This window comes from Homalodisca vitripennis, chromosome 3 (assembly GCF_021130785.1).
Source record: "Homalodisca vitripennis isolate AUS2020 chromosome 3, UT_GWSS_2.1, whole genome shotgun sequence".
Classification (NCBI taxonomy): Eukaryota; Metazoa; Arthropoda; class Insecta; order Hemiptera; family Cicadellidae; genus Homalodisca; species Homalodisca vitripennis.
In genome coordinates, this window is record NC_060209.1 from 95,017,841 (window position 1) to 95,034,905 (window position 17,065).

Genomic DNA, 17,065 nt, shown 5'->3' on the forward strand with positions numbered 1-17,065 from the left:
TCCATTACATATAAGAAACATATTTCAGCCAAGAAAAGAATTTTTGCACAGGTGGCCTTTTACAACACCTCAGCAAATAATGAATCTGATTTCCCGAATCTACATATACACTGGTTCATACCTCTTAGAGAATATCAATCAGTTCATTGAAACGTAAAATCGATATTTGCCCTTACAAGGGTAAGAAGAGCTAAATAGTTCTCTTAACTATTGTTACTCCAATGTCTATAGTGTAGGTACTAAACCCAGAGCAACAAGCCCTAGAGTATGGAAACAGAAGTTTACATATATATAATACATCCTAAAGAAAACGTTACTATCCCAGGAAACCGCTCAAGTAATCCTAGGTTACTAAAAGAGAGTACCATTAGTGAGGAGGACCAAACAAGACTAAAAAGTTTATTAAATTTTAAACTTGAGGAAATAAGGTAAAAAATTCAAAGCTGTACTTTTACAAACAAGAATAAATTAGATGAATTCCTAATGTCCTGTTTTAAACCCTTCACCGCATCATGGGTCTCATGAGACCCAAACCGATTTTGCCCCTTTATTTAATGTAAAACTATTAATGGACGTGAACGCATAGTGTTCCTTGAGAAGCCCAAAGCATGGCGAGCACGTAGTTTCAAGCTTCTCCGCTAGGAACCGCTACGTGACGGACAACAGAATTAATTTTGTCTTTGTTGCTATGGTTTCAGCTGTTACGTAGAATATGGTATTTGTTTATTTATTTTCATCTAATAATTTTGTTAAAAGTCTAATAAATAAAATGTTTTACCGTCTCAAATATACTTAAAAATGTTAGTACTAATGATTTATTCACTTGAATACTGACATAATATATTTATCATGTAAAAACGGTATGTTCCTCCTGAGACCCACTGTGCAATGTGAATCCACCTGCAGTAGTAAACACCTGTTGTTTGTCTACTACAGTACTTTTTTCAGTCTGTTCCTAGAGTTGGCAGCAACCTAATCTTATATTGTGCTTCTGTTTGTGTTCATTATGTCTGAATTTTTAACTGATGAACAATTATACTATGAATTAGATAAAGCATTGGCTATACCAGTGGACAGTGAGGACGATTTAGACAAAAGTGACGACAGTGACGATGAGTGTAAAGCGGCCCATACACTAGACGTGCAATGCACGCCGTGCAAGCACGACGTGCCAAAATTGGACGAAACGTGCCAGTGTGTGGAGGTCTCCGTGCTAAGCACGCCGTGCATTGCATGGCACGATGGCAATCAAGATCGGTTTTGATTTTCGGCGTGCCGTGCCATCTGGCCGCCGTGCCATCCTGCAAGGTGTGTGGACCAGTCCCGCGCTACGTGGTTGAGAGTGGAGTGTCTTTTGAGGTTATTTTCTCGCGGCAAATACTCTCCTATATTAATTACGTCGACTGCTGACACAAACATTTTTCGTGGCAACTAACCGTTGTTCCGCCGTTATAGCTTTTCTCAGATTAGTGTCTTGTCTTTCGATGCGTGGCCTAACCTTTTCAACACATAACTAAATGTTTCGTCATCCATTCGCAAGTAGATCCTGTAATCATTTTTATGATTTTCACGTAAGTCTTTCAGTAGTCTCATATCAGAACACATTTCTCTCTCTTTTTAACCAATTTTTCGTCCATAATTGTCTTCTTCTCTTCTTCACTTTGCTATCGTCATGAATCGCACCAATCAACAATACTGTTAACGCTTTACGTTTAGTAGTAAAATATAAGAGGCATAGTAGTAAAATATTCACAGCACGACAATACTACACAATATCACAATACCACAACCAACTTCTAGCACGTCACGGGACTGACTAAACTGTCAGTGTGTGGGGCACAAAGTGCCATGCCAACCAAGCACGGCGTGCCAGTATAAAAAACTGCACGGCGTGCAATGCACGTCCTAGTGTATGGGCCGCTTAACCCAACGTGTACTTTGATTAATGAACATGTAGACCTAGGTTATGTGCCAGAAGAACCAAGTGATGATTTACTTTATTGTATTGCAACGTCTGAACCCCCTATTTGTAAAGACATAGATGTAGACCTACCGACCTCTTCCACAACTTCCACAAATAATCTGACATCTGAGAAGAACCTACACCATCCACTCCACAGCAGCAACAGGTTACCAGAAAAAGAGGTAGGCGTTTTATTGACAATCATACACCCATCTCAGAATACACCACCGCCCCCTTCAAAGAAAAATAAAGTTAGCCAGTCTAGTAGGCCTATGGCTAAGCCGGCAATAAAATGGGCCGATAAAAATATGTTACGTCCTTCAGAACAATACCAATTTTCAGGGCAAACTGAAACTACCGCAAGATATACTTGAATTAGAGACACCTCTACAGTGTTTTAACTTCTTTTTTACTGATGGCTTAGTAGATCTAATATGTAGAGAATCACACAAATTTAGTATACAAACAAATCCCAACAAAACCATACAACCTTACGCCAACAAACCTTAGGAAGTTTATTGGTATTTGTACGATGATGTCCCTTGTACACATTACCAAATTCAAAAAAAGTATTGAATGAAATTCTCGGTAATAGGCTGATAACCGAGACAATGTCTGTTGGTCAGTTTGAAACAATAAAAAGATATCTGCATTTTAACGATAATAATATTATGATACCTCCTGGACAGGTAGGTCATGACCGATTACACAAAATAAGACCATTATTAACATTTTTTAATGACCGATGTGCACTCATTACCGATGGAAGAGTCGTTATCTGTCGATGAACAGATATGCGCAACTAAGGCCCGCCACTTCCTGAAACAGTACTTTACCAATGAAACCTCATAAGTGGGGTTATAAATTATTTGTTTTAGCTGGAGTCACCGGATTTTGTTATAAAGCAGAGATATATTCTGGCCTTGAAAATGACCCTCTTCCTAAGAAATGAACTGGGAGAACCAGATCTAGGCCCAAGTGCCAATGTAGTTGTGAGACTAGCACGAAACATACCTCCATGTCATCATAAACTTTACTTTGATAATTACTATACGACATTACCACTTCTTGTAGAGATGGAGAAGAAAAACGTACACTGTTTAGGTACATTTCGCTGTAACAGATTCTCAAATGTAAAGTTGACGGATGAGAAGACCTTCAACAAGATGCCCGGTGGATCCTCTGAGGAATGTTGTTGTACTGTAGAGGGAGTTGAAATATCCGCTATTGCCTGGAGAGACAATAAAACTGTGAATTTGTCATCGACCTTTGTGGGAGAGAATCCAAAAACCTCTGTCAAGCGGTTTGACAGACAACAAAAGAAAAATGTTCAAATTGATTGTCCAAAGATTGTTACGATATACAACAAACATATGGGAGGGGTTGACCTACTGGATAGTTTGATTGGTAGATACAAAAATACCCTCAGAAGCAAAAATGGTACTTTAGATTATTTCACCATCTTCTTGACCTAATGATTGTAAACGCCTGGTTGTTGTACAGAAGAAGCAATAAGCAAAGAGGGAATCTTTCAACCATGAAACTGAGTGACTTTCGCATGGAATTGAGCGTAAGTCTCTGTAAACAGGGGAAAAAACCTGTTACGCCAGGAAGAGGTCGGCCACGCAATGAAGTAGAAGAGCTGATCCAAGAAAAGAAAAAGAAAGGACCTGCAGCTCCAGCTCCACCAAAGGACATTTGGCTTGACCAGGTTGCTCACTGGCCGCAATTTACAGAAAGTCGCCAAAGATGCAAGTTTCCTAATTGTTCAGCAAAAACTTCTTCTAAATGTACTAAATGCAACGTTCATTTGTGTTTGCACAATAAGAAGAACTGCTTTTATTTGTATCACAATGAATAATTATCAGTAGGCCACTGTGTTCAAGAACAGTACAAATGTAATTTGTATTTATTTGTGTGATTTTGCTAGTAGTGTAAATATAATTTTTTATTTAATGAAATTAGTAGAATAGCATCATATCATAAAATATCCTTTTTTAAACATTTTAATGACTATAGATAATGAAATTTTATGTTTTTAACAAAAAGTTACTAGATAACAACAACAAAAGTACATTGGATATATTTGACGGATGCGCACAGTGTCCCTTTTGAGACCCATACCAAATTATTGCCTAATTAAGGACAATTAGGGTAAGTTAGATTTTTTTAATTATTTTTTCCTAGTATTATTTATGCATTTAGAAGGTAATATATTTTTTTCACCTTAAATAAAAAAATCATGCAGTGAAGGGATGGTAAAATGTTCAAAATAACAAATCAATTATTATAACTAATTTCAAGCATCCCCCTATATATAAGGAGCAATATTAACAGAAGTACCTTGCATAATTCTACATATAAAAAAGTAACAAGTAAGTTGTTAAGCTTAACTAATTATCTTAATCAGTTTTAAAGTAACAAAACTAGTTAATTTAGTAGAGTACCGATATGTTTGAAATAACTAAACATGGAAATACATAATTTGAGAATATATTAGTGGAATGCCAGGTCATTGAAACGTAAGTGGCCTGAGTTAATTTGTTACTTTTCAAAACAGGGCATTAATATGGGTGCTATACAAGAAACTTGATAACTGATCAAGACAAGTTGACTCATAATAATAATTATGTATTAAGACTAGACATAAACAGATATGATGAATTTTCTAATAGTCCATAAAACAATATCTACTCAAGTAATTAGAGAAATAAATACAGAATCTACCCAACTCGTTAGTAAAATTACCACGAATTTGAAATGACCAATTAAAATAATAAATTTGTTTAGCACCAATAGGCAAATAAGCCAGCATGTTTTGTTTGAAAATATATTTTATAATTACAAGGGATATACTATTGTTTGCAGGGATTTCAGTGCCCATCAACCCTTTTGGGGTTGCAGTAAAGCTAACAGTAAGGGTAATGATATATACAACTATTACAATAATTCTTTATTCATACTTGCAAACTCAAATAGTCCCACCACAACTCCAGCTTCACACCAACAATAGTCTGTTATAGATTTAATGTTTGTTACTCATAAATTGTACATAACCATGCTTAGTGGGAATATATTACAGGATCAAATGGGAAGTGATCATTTTCCAATTATAACGAGCTTTCAAATGAATCATACTGTTACAGTTTTGTTTTGAAAAGTTAATGGTTCATATTGTTTTGTGTTTGTTTATAAAAGATTAATAGATGGCTTAGGAGTTTGTACCACATAGGTACGCACACACACGCGGGAGTCCATACAAGAAGAGGAACATACACCCATGCAATTTTGATAGCTTGCAGTAAACATGTATAAATCGGTGGATTTTGAAATTAAGAAGACTAGCAACTTATTTTAGAGTTAAAATTGACATAGAACAGATTGTCATACATATAAGATAGAAGTACATAAACTATTGTGAAATTGAGTCATCAGATAAAAAAAAATAATTTCTTTAGACCAAATACCACAGAATACATTAAATCTTAATATCAAGGAGATTGTTATGCAAAGTAAGTTACAACACCTGGAGTTATAAAGTGAATTTAGATCAGCAGGTGACTTTACAATAATGGAATTTTTATTCTTTTGAATGATGCCTTAATAGGAGACTGGGAAGAAGCATTTCTCATCAAAGTTAATAAAAATTTGAGTTATTAAATACAGTAATACTTTTATTATTTGTATTAAATTGGTGAATCTCAATTTTTGAATCCAAGAACAGAAAATACATTTACTAGATGATGAACACTTGAATATTGGCTGACAACCAGAACTCTCAGATCTGCAAAAATTACTACTACCAGTATTAAATCTACATTAAGCCGACAAGGATGATTGGAAGATGAATAAGTGTCAATGGAACATACAAAGTAAAACTGGATTTGAACTCAAGTAAGATCTAACCAATTTATGATTCCAAATTTTTCAAAATTTAAACCTAATTTTGTATAAATTCAAATTTAACATGTATCTCAATTTTTCCTATGTTGGATATATGTAATTTTTTTATGTGACCATGGCAGTATAATCCACGAAACCCTGTATGTGACAAATAAACTCAATAGCAATTATTGTAAATCAAACGTTTATTTATTTATATCAATAGCTAGTAAAGCAAGGGCAAAGTACGGGTTAAATAAATAAATAAATAAAGCAAAAAGATAAATTTAACAATACATACTCTTATATAAATCCTCAAATGAGGTCAACTAGAAATTTTCCTAAAGTTGATTGGGAATTTTATATAAAATACATATAAACTGTGTATAAGTAATATCGTAGACCATTCATCTGTACAAATAACACAAATATATAACTGGATGAATGAGCCAATAAAAATTGCTACTTCTTATGAGAAGGGCTAAACAATTATGGAAAAATTGAGTTTTGTTCCCAAAACGTGGTGGATTGATCACTGTTCTTAGGTAGTGGCTCATCGAAGGCTGTCTGTAAAAAAAAATTAAATATAATATGACATCTTGATTATAGAAGTTACCAAATTGCTCAACTCAGGGCTAAGGAAGTAATCCAGCAAGCAAAAAAACAAGGATGGGCTAGTCTATGCAATCAGATCAGTAATAAGAAGCCTCAGCCTATGCTTGGAGAGTAGTCCAAAAACTAAAAAACTGTAAATTGATAACTGAGTTTGATAACAATACAGAAATAGCAGAAAAATGTATGAGCCATATTGTTCCGGACCATGTACCGGTACCTCAAGTCGATGAAATTAACTATCCTATAATCAGTACTAACACGTAAGGAAGCGTTCTAAAGAATAATTTTAATATAAAAGAACTTAAAAATTCTATTCATTCTAAACATAAAGATACATCCCCAGGATGAGATGGTGTCACCTACACTATGATTCAAAACCTGCCAATTAGCACACTTACATTCTATTAAACTGCTACAATGATACATGGAATAATAAAATGGTAATAACTGTACAGTGGAAAAAGTATAAATAGTACTTACTACTTACTTACTGCCGTGGCTCTTGGTACCCAAGGTGGTACTTTGCCTCGCCAACACACTGCTTCCAGATCTCTCTATCCATTGCCTCTTCTTCCCTTCTTCCCAGTTTTCTTATGTCTCTTCTGATCTGGTCTCGCCATCTCAACTTGGGCCTTCCTTGTGGTCTTCTGCCCTCCGGATTGTTTACAAGGACGTTCTTGACTAAGGAGTTGTCCTCCTTCCTTAGTAAATGGCCAGCCCATCTCATTCTCCTACTTCTCACCTCGGCCACTATGTCTGGGTCCATATATAGTTGCCTCAACTCTACATTATGTTTTATCCTTCACTCTCCATCTTCAAGGGTTGGCCCATAGATTTTTCTCAATAATTTGTTCTCAAATACTATCAAACGTTTTTCTGTTTTTTTACTTAACACCCAGTTTTCTGAGCCATATAACAGAACTGGTCTTATAATGGTTTTATATATATGGAGTTTGGTTTTGTGTGATAGTAGTCGAGAGCTTAATAGCTTGTGGCATGCTGATAAACTTCTGTGTGCTGCATTTATCCTTTGTTGTATTTCCATGTCTTCTTCATTATTATTCGTCAGCACTACTCCCAAATAAGTGAAGTTGTTTACTTTTTCAAATTTATGCCCTTCTATTTCTATATTATTTTCATTGTTTATTTGGGTTGTTCTCCCACACTCCATTATTTTGGTTTTCTCTTCATTTATGCTTAAACCAACCTTTTGTGTATGGTTTAGGAGTTTTGCGACCAGCACTTTCAGCTCTTCTTTACTCTTCGCTATAATTGCAACATCATCCGCAAATGCAAGAACATTTATTTTGGTCCCTATTGTAATTCCAGCTTCTGTTTGTCTCACTTCTTGTAATGCTTCCTCTAAAGCTAAAGTATAAATAGTAGCCATTAAAAATAAAGGTAATGATCAGTCATATAGACCTATATCATCAATTTCATGTTTAGTAAAGATTATGAATACAATGATCAAGTATAGATTTGTGTGGCTAGTAAAGAAGCTTATTCCTGATACTCAATTCGGATTTAGAAAAACCGAGCTGTGCTGATTATTTTTTAATATTAACCATGGATGTACAGATTGCACTAACACACAGATAAAGTGTCATTGTTGCAGCCCTTGACATATCAGGTGCTTATGATAATGTAGCTATCCCAGTTCTATTGAGAAAACTATCTGTGTGCGGTGTACCTGCGAAATCTTTATACCATTTTAGTAAATGACTCATAGGAAGAAATCTACACCTGATGCTTCCAAATGAAACTATTATTAGGCATGCCTACAAAGGCTTATCTCAAGGAAGTGTTTTGAGTCCTCTTCTTTTTTCATTGTACATCTCAGATTTAAAGAACAGATTATATGAAGAAATCCAGACTGTACAGTTTGCTGCTGATGATATCTCACTTCACACTTGCCATAAGAACTATGTCACAGCATTCAACAACATGCAAGTTAAACTTGATGAAATTGTAAAAAAAACCTTTGATAAATTATATCTTGAGCTTAATGCAACCAACAGTCATATTGCTGTTTATTCAAAGAAAATATATACTAACAAGCATTTTTATGTTAATGACCATGAAGTAATACCAGACAATGGAATTAAACTTTTAGGAGTGACCATGGATAATAAATCATCATTTTCAGAATATATGTCTAACTCGTGTAACTATTGTCAAAAAGACATTAATGTACTTAAAATGTTAGCTTGTGGTAGACAGGGACCTCATCCTGAACTGATACTTAAAGTATATAAAGGACTCATACTTGCAAAAGTAGATTATTGTAGTTTTATATTTGGTCATGCATCTGCAAAATTACTGTATTAAATAAATTGGAAGTTATACAAAATCAAGCTATTAGAATAGCCATGAATACGTTTAAATCTAGAATCAAGAATCAAGAAGCTTTATTGTCATTAAATATACAAGTGTACAATAGACATAGTCATAAACATAGTAAACATGTACTACAATACTAATATAAATACTACAATACTAGATTACACTAATACTATTTTCCTTTAAATTGTTCACATATTGGTGGTCTGAAAAAAAAAACATTATTCTAGTGGTAAAAATTAAAATTTTGTCAATTAAAATACATAATTTATTGAATAAAAATGTACAAAAGAGGAAGATAAAATAACTTAGTACCATCAGTGTGTCTAGAAAGCTTCAACATTACCACTTATTTACACCTATCATAGCTTTACAAACAGAAACCTTGACATTGCCTTAAACTACAAAGTGTAATGTTATTCCAGAAAGAGCCACTTACAAGATAATATATGATCTAAAGCACCCGACTCATTATAAAACAATAATCTTGATCTGCTAATTAGTATGTCACGGTACTGGGAAAAAAGAAAACCCCTTTATATATAAAGGCCATGAATAAGATTTGTAATTTTGATCCTCATTACTTTGAACAAAACAATACTTATACCCAATCATTAGGATTAGGACTGTCCAATTTTGTTGACCAACCCCAATGTATTCAACACATCAATTGGCAATGATAATTTCAATAAAAAGATATGCGATACTACTATAATTCAACGGGGTATAACTATAATGTTTGAATCAAGCTACAGAGATGCTTTAGCAGTTGTCACAGATGGTTCAAGATGTAATGAAAATGTTGCTGCGGCTTTTTATATTCCAGCACTCCAAATAGAATGTAAATTCAAAATAAATCAGTGTATGTCAAGTTAATCAGAAGAAATATATGCTAATATTTGGCAATTGAGTATGTTCTGTCTTTAAATTAAACCAGCATAGTTTATGCACTGACTATCAGCAATCAAAGCACTACAAAACTGTAGTAAGGGATATAAAGAAAGTGGTACAATTATGATAATTTTTAAATTGCTAGTGGAAATACAGATAAGAATATATTTTCAATGGCTACCTGGACATGAAGGAATTCAGAAAAATGAGAGGGTGAAAAAATTAGCGAAGGAAGTTGCAAATAATGGGGTACAATCACAGTGTCTTCCAGTCCTTATTGAAGATTTTAAAGCTTATCAGAAAAATGTTATGATGAACAACTTTCAAACATCTTACAAAATTCTACAAAAGCTAGGTGGTTTAAACAAATGGCACTTTATAAAATACTCTTAACAAAGAACTCTATTATTCATACAAGGTAACCACAAGGCATCCAATTAGTAAATAAATGGAATTGAAAGTATGTAAGACGAAAGTAAAGCAAAACAAGTGTACATCTAGGCCGCATTATAATGTACATAAGGTCAGCCAAAAGGCAAATCAGCCTTTTAGAGTATACTTAATGGCAATAGCATAATTGTTTAATTTCAAAAAAGATTAACGGAACAAAAGCACTCGCCAGAACTATAACCCGGATTTCTTTTGCCTGGTGAAAACTGCTAACATAAAGCAAATGTGTAGTTTAAGTATATGTCAAGAGAGAAAGATTTTTATCATATTTTGGTACCAACTATTTGTCTTACCCATTCCTATTCCCTTATTAGTCACAGTTTTCAGTTATAGGCCAGCATGGATGAACTATATACCATTAATGTTGTTTATGTATAAAATTAAGTCTCTAATCTAATTCCTGTAATAATTAAATGTTATTTAAGCTGATAGAAAGGAAATGTAAAAATAAAGAAAAATGTAATAACGTATTTATGTGTATTTTGATTAAAGATTATAATGATGTAAATGGTTGAGTAGTTTGACATTGTTTTAATGGAATATATCATTCGCCTTTAGTGTATGTTAATTCAGTATTTTTAAAACAATGAATTCTCAAGTATAATGAACACTATTTAATAGACCAAAGTGGCTGTTATGGCTATTAGATTAATCAGTATTGATATCAGAAAAGAACAGTGTTAGTTACTCATCCATAAGTATGGCAAGTGACGATACGGATTATGTGGGAGAGATATTAATAGAAGGTGAGTTGAATATGAAAAGTGCATTACAAGTGTTGCAGTCAAATCTTAATAGTATCAGAGCAGGTAGAGCCCGACCTGAAATGTTGGATCCTATCACTGTAACGGTGTATGATGGGAAGAAAATGTCTCTTAAAGATTTGGCTACTATTAGTGCTCCTGAAGCAAGATTATTGACGTTGACGGTATGGGATCTACAAAACGTAGACATTATTGTGAAGGCTTTAAGAGACAGCAACTACCACTTTAATCCTCAAGTGAATGGAACTTTGATCCGCATAGTGATCCCTCACCTGACAGAGGAAAGGCGACTTGAACTGGGAAAACAAGCTAAAAGGTACACTGATCACTGCAAAGTAGCTTTGAGAAATGTTCGAAAAAAGTGCAGTGACAACTTGAAAGTCTTGCAAAAGGAAAAGCACATTTCTGAAGACATGGTGAAGCAGGTCATGAACAAACAAGTACAGAAGATGCTGGATAAGATGATGGTGGAAGCTGAGGGAAAACTGGAAGAGAAGACCAAAGACATTTTAACAGTTTAAACTGAATTACTGTGTTTTAGGCTATACAAAAATAAAATATTGTAAACAAAACTTTTACAGTATTTTAAATTCAAAAGCGTTATTGGTTTCATTCAGTTTTGTGATTAACGAAGTAAAAATAACGTCAATAAACCACAATAGTTTTATCAATTTTTTTTTTAATAGTTTGTAGATTTAGAGATGGGTTTACTTTTTATAACAATGTGTAGTATTTATATCGGTTATTTATAATACATTATCTACTACTACACTAGCTAAAGGGAACTAAATCACCACTAGAAATGGAATTTTTTACAGATGTTGTTTACTGGAGTGCTCCTACGATAGAACCGTGTGTGCTGTCAGTGGGTACTGTTCGTAATTTGAAATTGTTGCATGAGGGCAAATTGGGCCGTTTCCGAGCTCAGCCAAAACCATGAAAGATATAGAAAAATAAATAGTAAGTTTGAGGATTTGAGATAATTAAAACTGTTTGGTGTCATTAAATTGATTACAACCACACGTTGATAATTTTGAGTTGACGGCTAGGATGCTGATAAACTCTCAAAAACAACATAGATATCAAGTTTCTTGAACTCAGTTGTTACTTGATTAGCTGCAAAATACTACACTTGATTGGACGCCCAGCGTCTACATTAGAGACATAAAGTGGGCTTCTAAATCGAAGCCCTTTTCGTGGAGCTTAAAATATGACGGCCGTGAAAAATCGATCCCTTCCTAGAAAACTCATGGGACCGTAGAAAATATTATATGAGTGACTAAATTCAGTATGTTCAACCTTAGGTTAAGTGTAAGAAATGTCATCATAGTTCTTACTTTGCTTGTCAAAATAAGGAGCTTATTCTCGTATTCATTCTTAGGATCAGGGGCCACCAACACAATATATAGCATTTTATTTCACACTAATTATTATTTGAATAAAAAGAAGATTTTGCAGCAAAATAAAATAAGCGATATCTTGGTATCTTAATATGATATGAGTTTTTGTGAAAATCATTGCACCTAAGAAACATTTGAGACACTGTAAGTTATGTGTTTAATTGTAAATTTGTCTTGACCTATTGGTAAAACCTGGTTTAAGTGTGATAATTTAAGACACTGTAAGTTATTTGTTTAATTGTAAATTTTTCTTGATCGATTGGTAAAACCTGGTTTAAGTTATTTTTTAATCTTACCAGAGAAGTGCATGTTTATGCTACGGCCTTTAAAATGACTAAAGTTGTGATGTTTTAAAATTTATTTTCATTTAGATTTTTTTCCAATAATTAGTATACTGTTTAGATACATTATGTTTATAAGCCAGCTTTAGACTGTTTGTCTAAATTGAATTATAAGTAACCAATGTTATAAAGATCACTCATCAACAAATTCACTATTGGGTTGTTTTGAAAATTTAATGTCATTGTCCATCTATACACCACTAAAGGGAAATTAAATCAAAACAGTTATGGAGCGAGGGGACCTTAGGCCACGGCGAAAGCATACTGGCGGGCGCTCGATGCAAGTGGAATGCACATCTACTGGGCCAGTGACGGCCAAGTGCTCTGGGTGGACAGTAAGGGACTGATAGGGGTGGCAACCAGATTAGAAGAATTTAAAGAATTGTTTTTAAATTAGCTTTTTATTTTCCAATATATTTATTACTGTTACATATGTTTAATAGAAGAATAGCAGTTATCCGCAGTTTAATACATAATTTCTTGCTCAATAAAGAGTGAGCCATTGGCATGTCTTGAGATCGGAGAAAATTTGTATTTACTTGTATCCAGCTCAGCGGGGAATTGAGTGGGAATCATTGTAGGTCAGTTTATTTTGCAGTCGGTTCACCAATGTGGTATTCTCGCATGGGGAGGTGTGTCATCTTCTGCACTTGAACAGCATGTGGTTACACTGAGAGGTATAGTAGGAGTGATTTTGAGATGTAACCACAGATAACCTTTTTATCTTTTATTTCAAGCCTTCCTGTTTTAAATGTCAGGCAATTACGTGTATATCCTCCTTTACTGTACATACAAAAAACAAAGAATACATTTTTACAGAGCTCCGGCACTTTTTACTTAGCTTATGTGTATTATAAAACTTTACTGCAGCACATACTGGAGGCTGATGGTTAAAGTGTAGCCGAGTATAAGCGGTGGCTGTGTGAATAGTTTTTCTGCCTGGATGGTGCTGTTGCAGAGACACTCATTTGTTTACACTACTGATAACTAATTGAGAAGCTTCGTAATTGGAAATTATTATAAAATGTTATCCATATTCTTAGATGATATTGGATTTGGTTGACCATATATAAATAATGTATTGTGTACGCTCTAATAATTTGTTTTATACATTTTGATAAAAGCCATAAAATAAGAATTCTATCTCAAGTAAAATCTGATGTCTAGACTATTGTCTTACAGAGACTAGTAGTCTATATGAGAACTTTTTCAATGTTATAATATTGGAGTGTATGTATGTACTATTCGTTTGTGTGAGTGAACAAATAATTTGAATTTTAATATAATATGAGTGATGGCCATTGTTAGATATTCCAATTGGAATTTACGTGTAACATTCCATAATTTTTAATTGGATACCTCAAACTATTTCAGTAGTACATAAACTATCTTAGTCCATCGAACAAGGACGTAGTCAGCTAGGGGATCCAATGGATTCGGACTCCCCCAAATTTTCCATTTTTTCAATTACTTTTTTTAGTAAACGCTTATTATTGTTTAAATAATTGAGTATTACTAACATATACTGCTGAAAGATCGTTCTCAACAAAGAAACGGGTCAAAAACTTTTTAAGAAACAAAATGGGGCCTTATTCTTTGTACACTACGGGAAAATATCAGTTGTTTGAACACCCCCTCCCCCTCTAAAATGTTTTCCTGGCTACGTTCTTGTCAGTGAGAGGAATATAAAGACGCAGGCTGTTTGATTTCTTATTGAGAGCACTTATGATGTAATACGAAGAAGTCCTTTATGAAACGTGAGGAGGCATATTTGAGGAAACTATTATTTCATCATTTATACACATTTTCAACACAATCGTAGATTTTATGTGGCAGGAGTACAAACATCCAAACAATCACATCTAAAATAGTTACAATTAAATTAAATCCCAACAGGAAACAACTGCTTATTTTGCAGACCACCCGGCTCACTGTATTCACTTATATCCTAGGTTTACATTCTTTGAAAGGGTAAATATCTGTAAACCTGATACAGTACAATGAACGTCCAAGGCCTCTGATCTCTGTTCTTTATATTATCCTATTTCCTTGATTCAGTCTAGAATTAATATCAACTTTTCAAAACCTCATCACTGTTATATCCCTCACAAGTACAAAACTAATTCGCTTCTCCTTCGATAATTCCTCATCCACAATAAGTTGCACTTTGCATCTGGAACATTGCTTTGTGATTCCATGTGGAATGATAAGAGGTTTGTTGCGTTTTTTCATGGGAGGAATGGCAAGTTGACTTATATTATTTCTCGTCCCTCTTTTTTATCCTTCAGCTACTCCAATATACAAAGTCACAGCTCACAATGTCAAAAGAATCTACTGTCAGGTGCATGTTAACACTTTTGATCATTAAGCCAAATTTAACTTTATAGCAAAGTTAAAATAATATACAGAATGGTGCGATATGCAGTAAAAGTGAAATAATCTCGTATCATTGTCTGCCATATATGCAGTACACTACTGTTCAAAAATTCTACACATTGCACATCGGTTCAGTGGGACATTCACCGACTTTTCTGATTTTTCGGTCCATATAAACCTAATCTGTATTATTAGAAACATACCAAAACAATACATAACAAATCGGTACAGCCATCCTCAGGTGATGAATGTCCTCAACTGTGAACAGCATTAAATTTTGATTTATTTAGATTAAAGCAGATAATTAAAATATGTCGTTTTTTAAACTTGTTTGAAGCTTTCCTGTTGATTTTATTCACTATCTTCAAATAAAGTACCCACTTTAGATATTAATTTCGGAATCCAGTAAAAAGAGCCGTGGTTTTGAGAATCGTCGATACCTCTATGTTCTATGTATCGAAATATTAACTTATTATTAATTATTAAGGTTGATGAACTTTGATTAACCATGTCCTTAAGATTTATCATCAAATTTACTTATTGTTTGTTGTATATAAACAGATTGTAAATAAATTAAAGTTAAAAAAAAAAAAAAAATTATTAATTATTAGAATCGGTTGACATCGAACAGCTGATCATATTTATCGAAATCTTTGATTAATAGCATGTGTATGCTACGATGCATTTCTTATAGAGATTTTCGCAACTTTAGAGGCCAATGAAGCCTAGTCCTTAGGTTGGAGAGAATACTCCGTCCTTAGTGCGCCTCTTCAGCACAAGATAAACACATGTACCAAATTTTATGTCTCCATCTTCGTAGCTTTTACACAGCTTCGATTAATCAGTCAGTCGTCAGGACAGGGCGTTCACAAAAGTTATTACAAACTCCTGTGATTGATATTACTTATGATAAAAAATTTAAAAAAACTACCAGTAACTACTAGTAATTAAATTAAAATTACTTATGAAAAATGTTCTATAAATATATGTCGGGAAATGTGGCGTTTAGCTGTTACACGGCATTTTGTATTTTTTTAAATTAAAAATTTAATATCTCTAGAACAGGAAAGCTACGATACCAAAATTTGCACATTATGTTATGAAAAATAACAAAAACACTGAAGAAAATAATTGGATAATTTCGGTTCTTTAAGATTAACAAAATCGCGCGTGTTGATAATTTATAGCCAAATGACAAAACAACCATTGAAGTTATACAAATTTACAAAATACCAAATATTTTAAAAGTCTTATAAAGACTCCAACTGTACATTTCGCAACAAAATCCGTCAATTCATAAGCGAGTACGACTACTTTAGAAGTACGCTTGCACAAGCCGAGAGCAACAAACATGCCATAGTTGAGAGGCGTCAGCTGTTTGTTGATAAATAGAACATTTTTTTTTGTTTGGAAACATAAGTAATATTAGCTACAGACTTTTGTGGTGCTATTTTGTGAACACTCTGACTTTTATAAATTGTTAAATTTCTTTAATAGTATTTTAATCACGCTATACGCCAAACATTTTTCTAAAATGGAAACATAGACGATTTCTGACAATTTTAAAGGTTTTAATAATTGTTCTTTAAAACGACATTATCTCTATTCTATATTACATCTTACTCCAACAATTCTATTTTAATTGACTGAATTTACATATTTGTTACTACTTTAATAATTGTCAGTTATTTTATCAGATTGTTCATATGACTCAATACTACATTTTTAAATAAAGTTTCTGTTAACGTTCAAAACTTTTCATCAATTTGTCAATTTTGTTATCAATTTACCTTTTGGATCTTATATTCAAACCTGGAGTAGTCTACATACTTATAGTGAGACATTTTAATTTTATTTCAAAATTTATTTTCTAATGTTCTATTTTAATATCGGTAACATCAAAATACTCATCTTATTTTATATTCAGTAATAGATTTTTAATTTTATTATTAAATTCATTTCCCCAACTATTTAGACCTGTAGGCTATTTAATAAATTTTTAATTTTGATTTGTGTGCCAAATATTTTAAAAGTATGTTTTTT

General features: G+C 33.3%; 2 protein-coding genes across 2 annotated transcripts in view; one reads left to right on the plus strand and one right to left on the minus strand.

Moving 5' to 3' along the window:
* Positions 1–17,065, minus strand: part of LOC124357188 (speckle targeted PIP5K1A-regulated poly(A) polymerase-like) — a 31,983-nt gene that overhangs the window by 329 nt on the left and 14,589 nt on the right. The window lies entirely within an intron of this gene.
* On the plus strand, positions 10,842–11,426 carry LOC124358287 (ribosome-recycling factor-like). The gene has a single exon (XM_046810584.1). It carries the CDS (start codon positions 10,842–10,844, stop codon positions 11,424–11,426), a length of 585 nt encoding a protein of 194 aa, XP_046666540.1.

Coding starts and splice junctions, on each gene's coding strand:
- LOC124358287 (XM_046810584.1), top strand. CDS start 10,842: ATGGCAAGTGACGATACGGATTATGTGGGAGAGATATTAATAGAAGGT.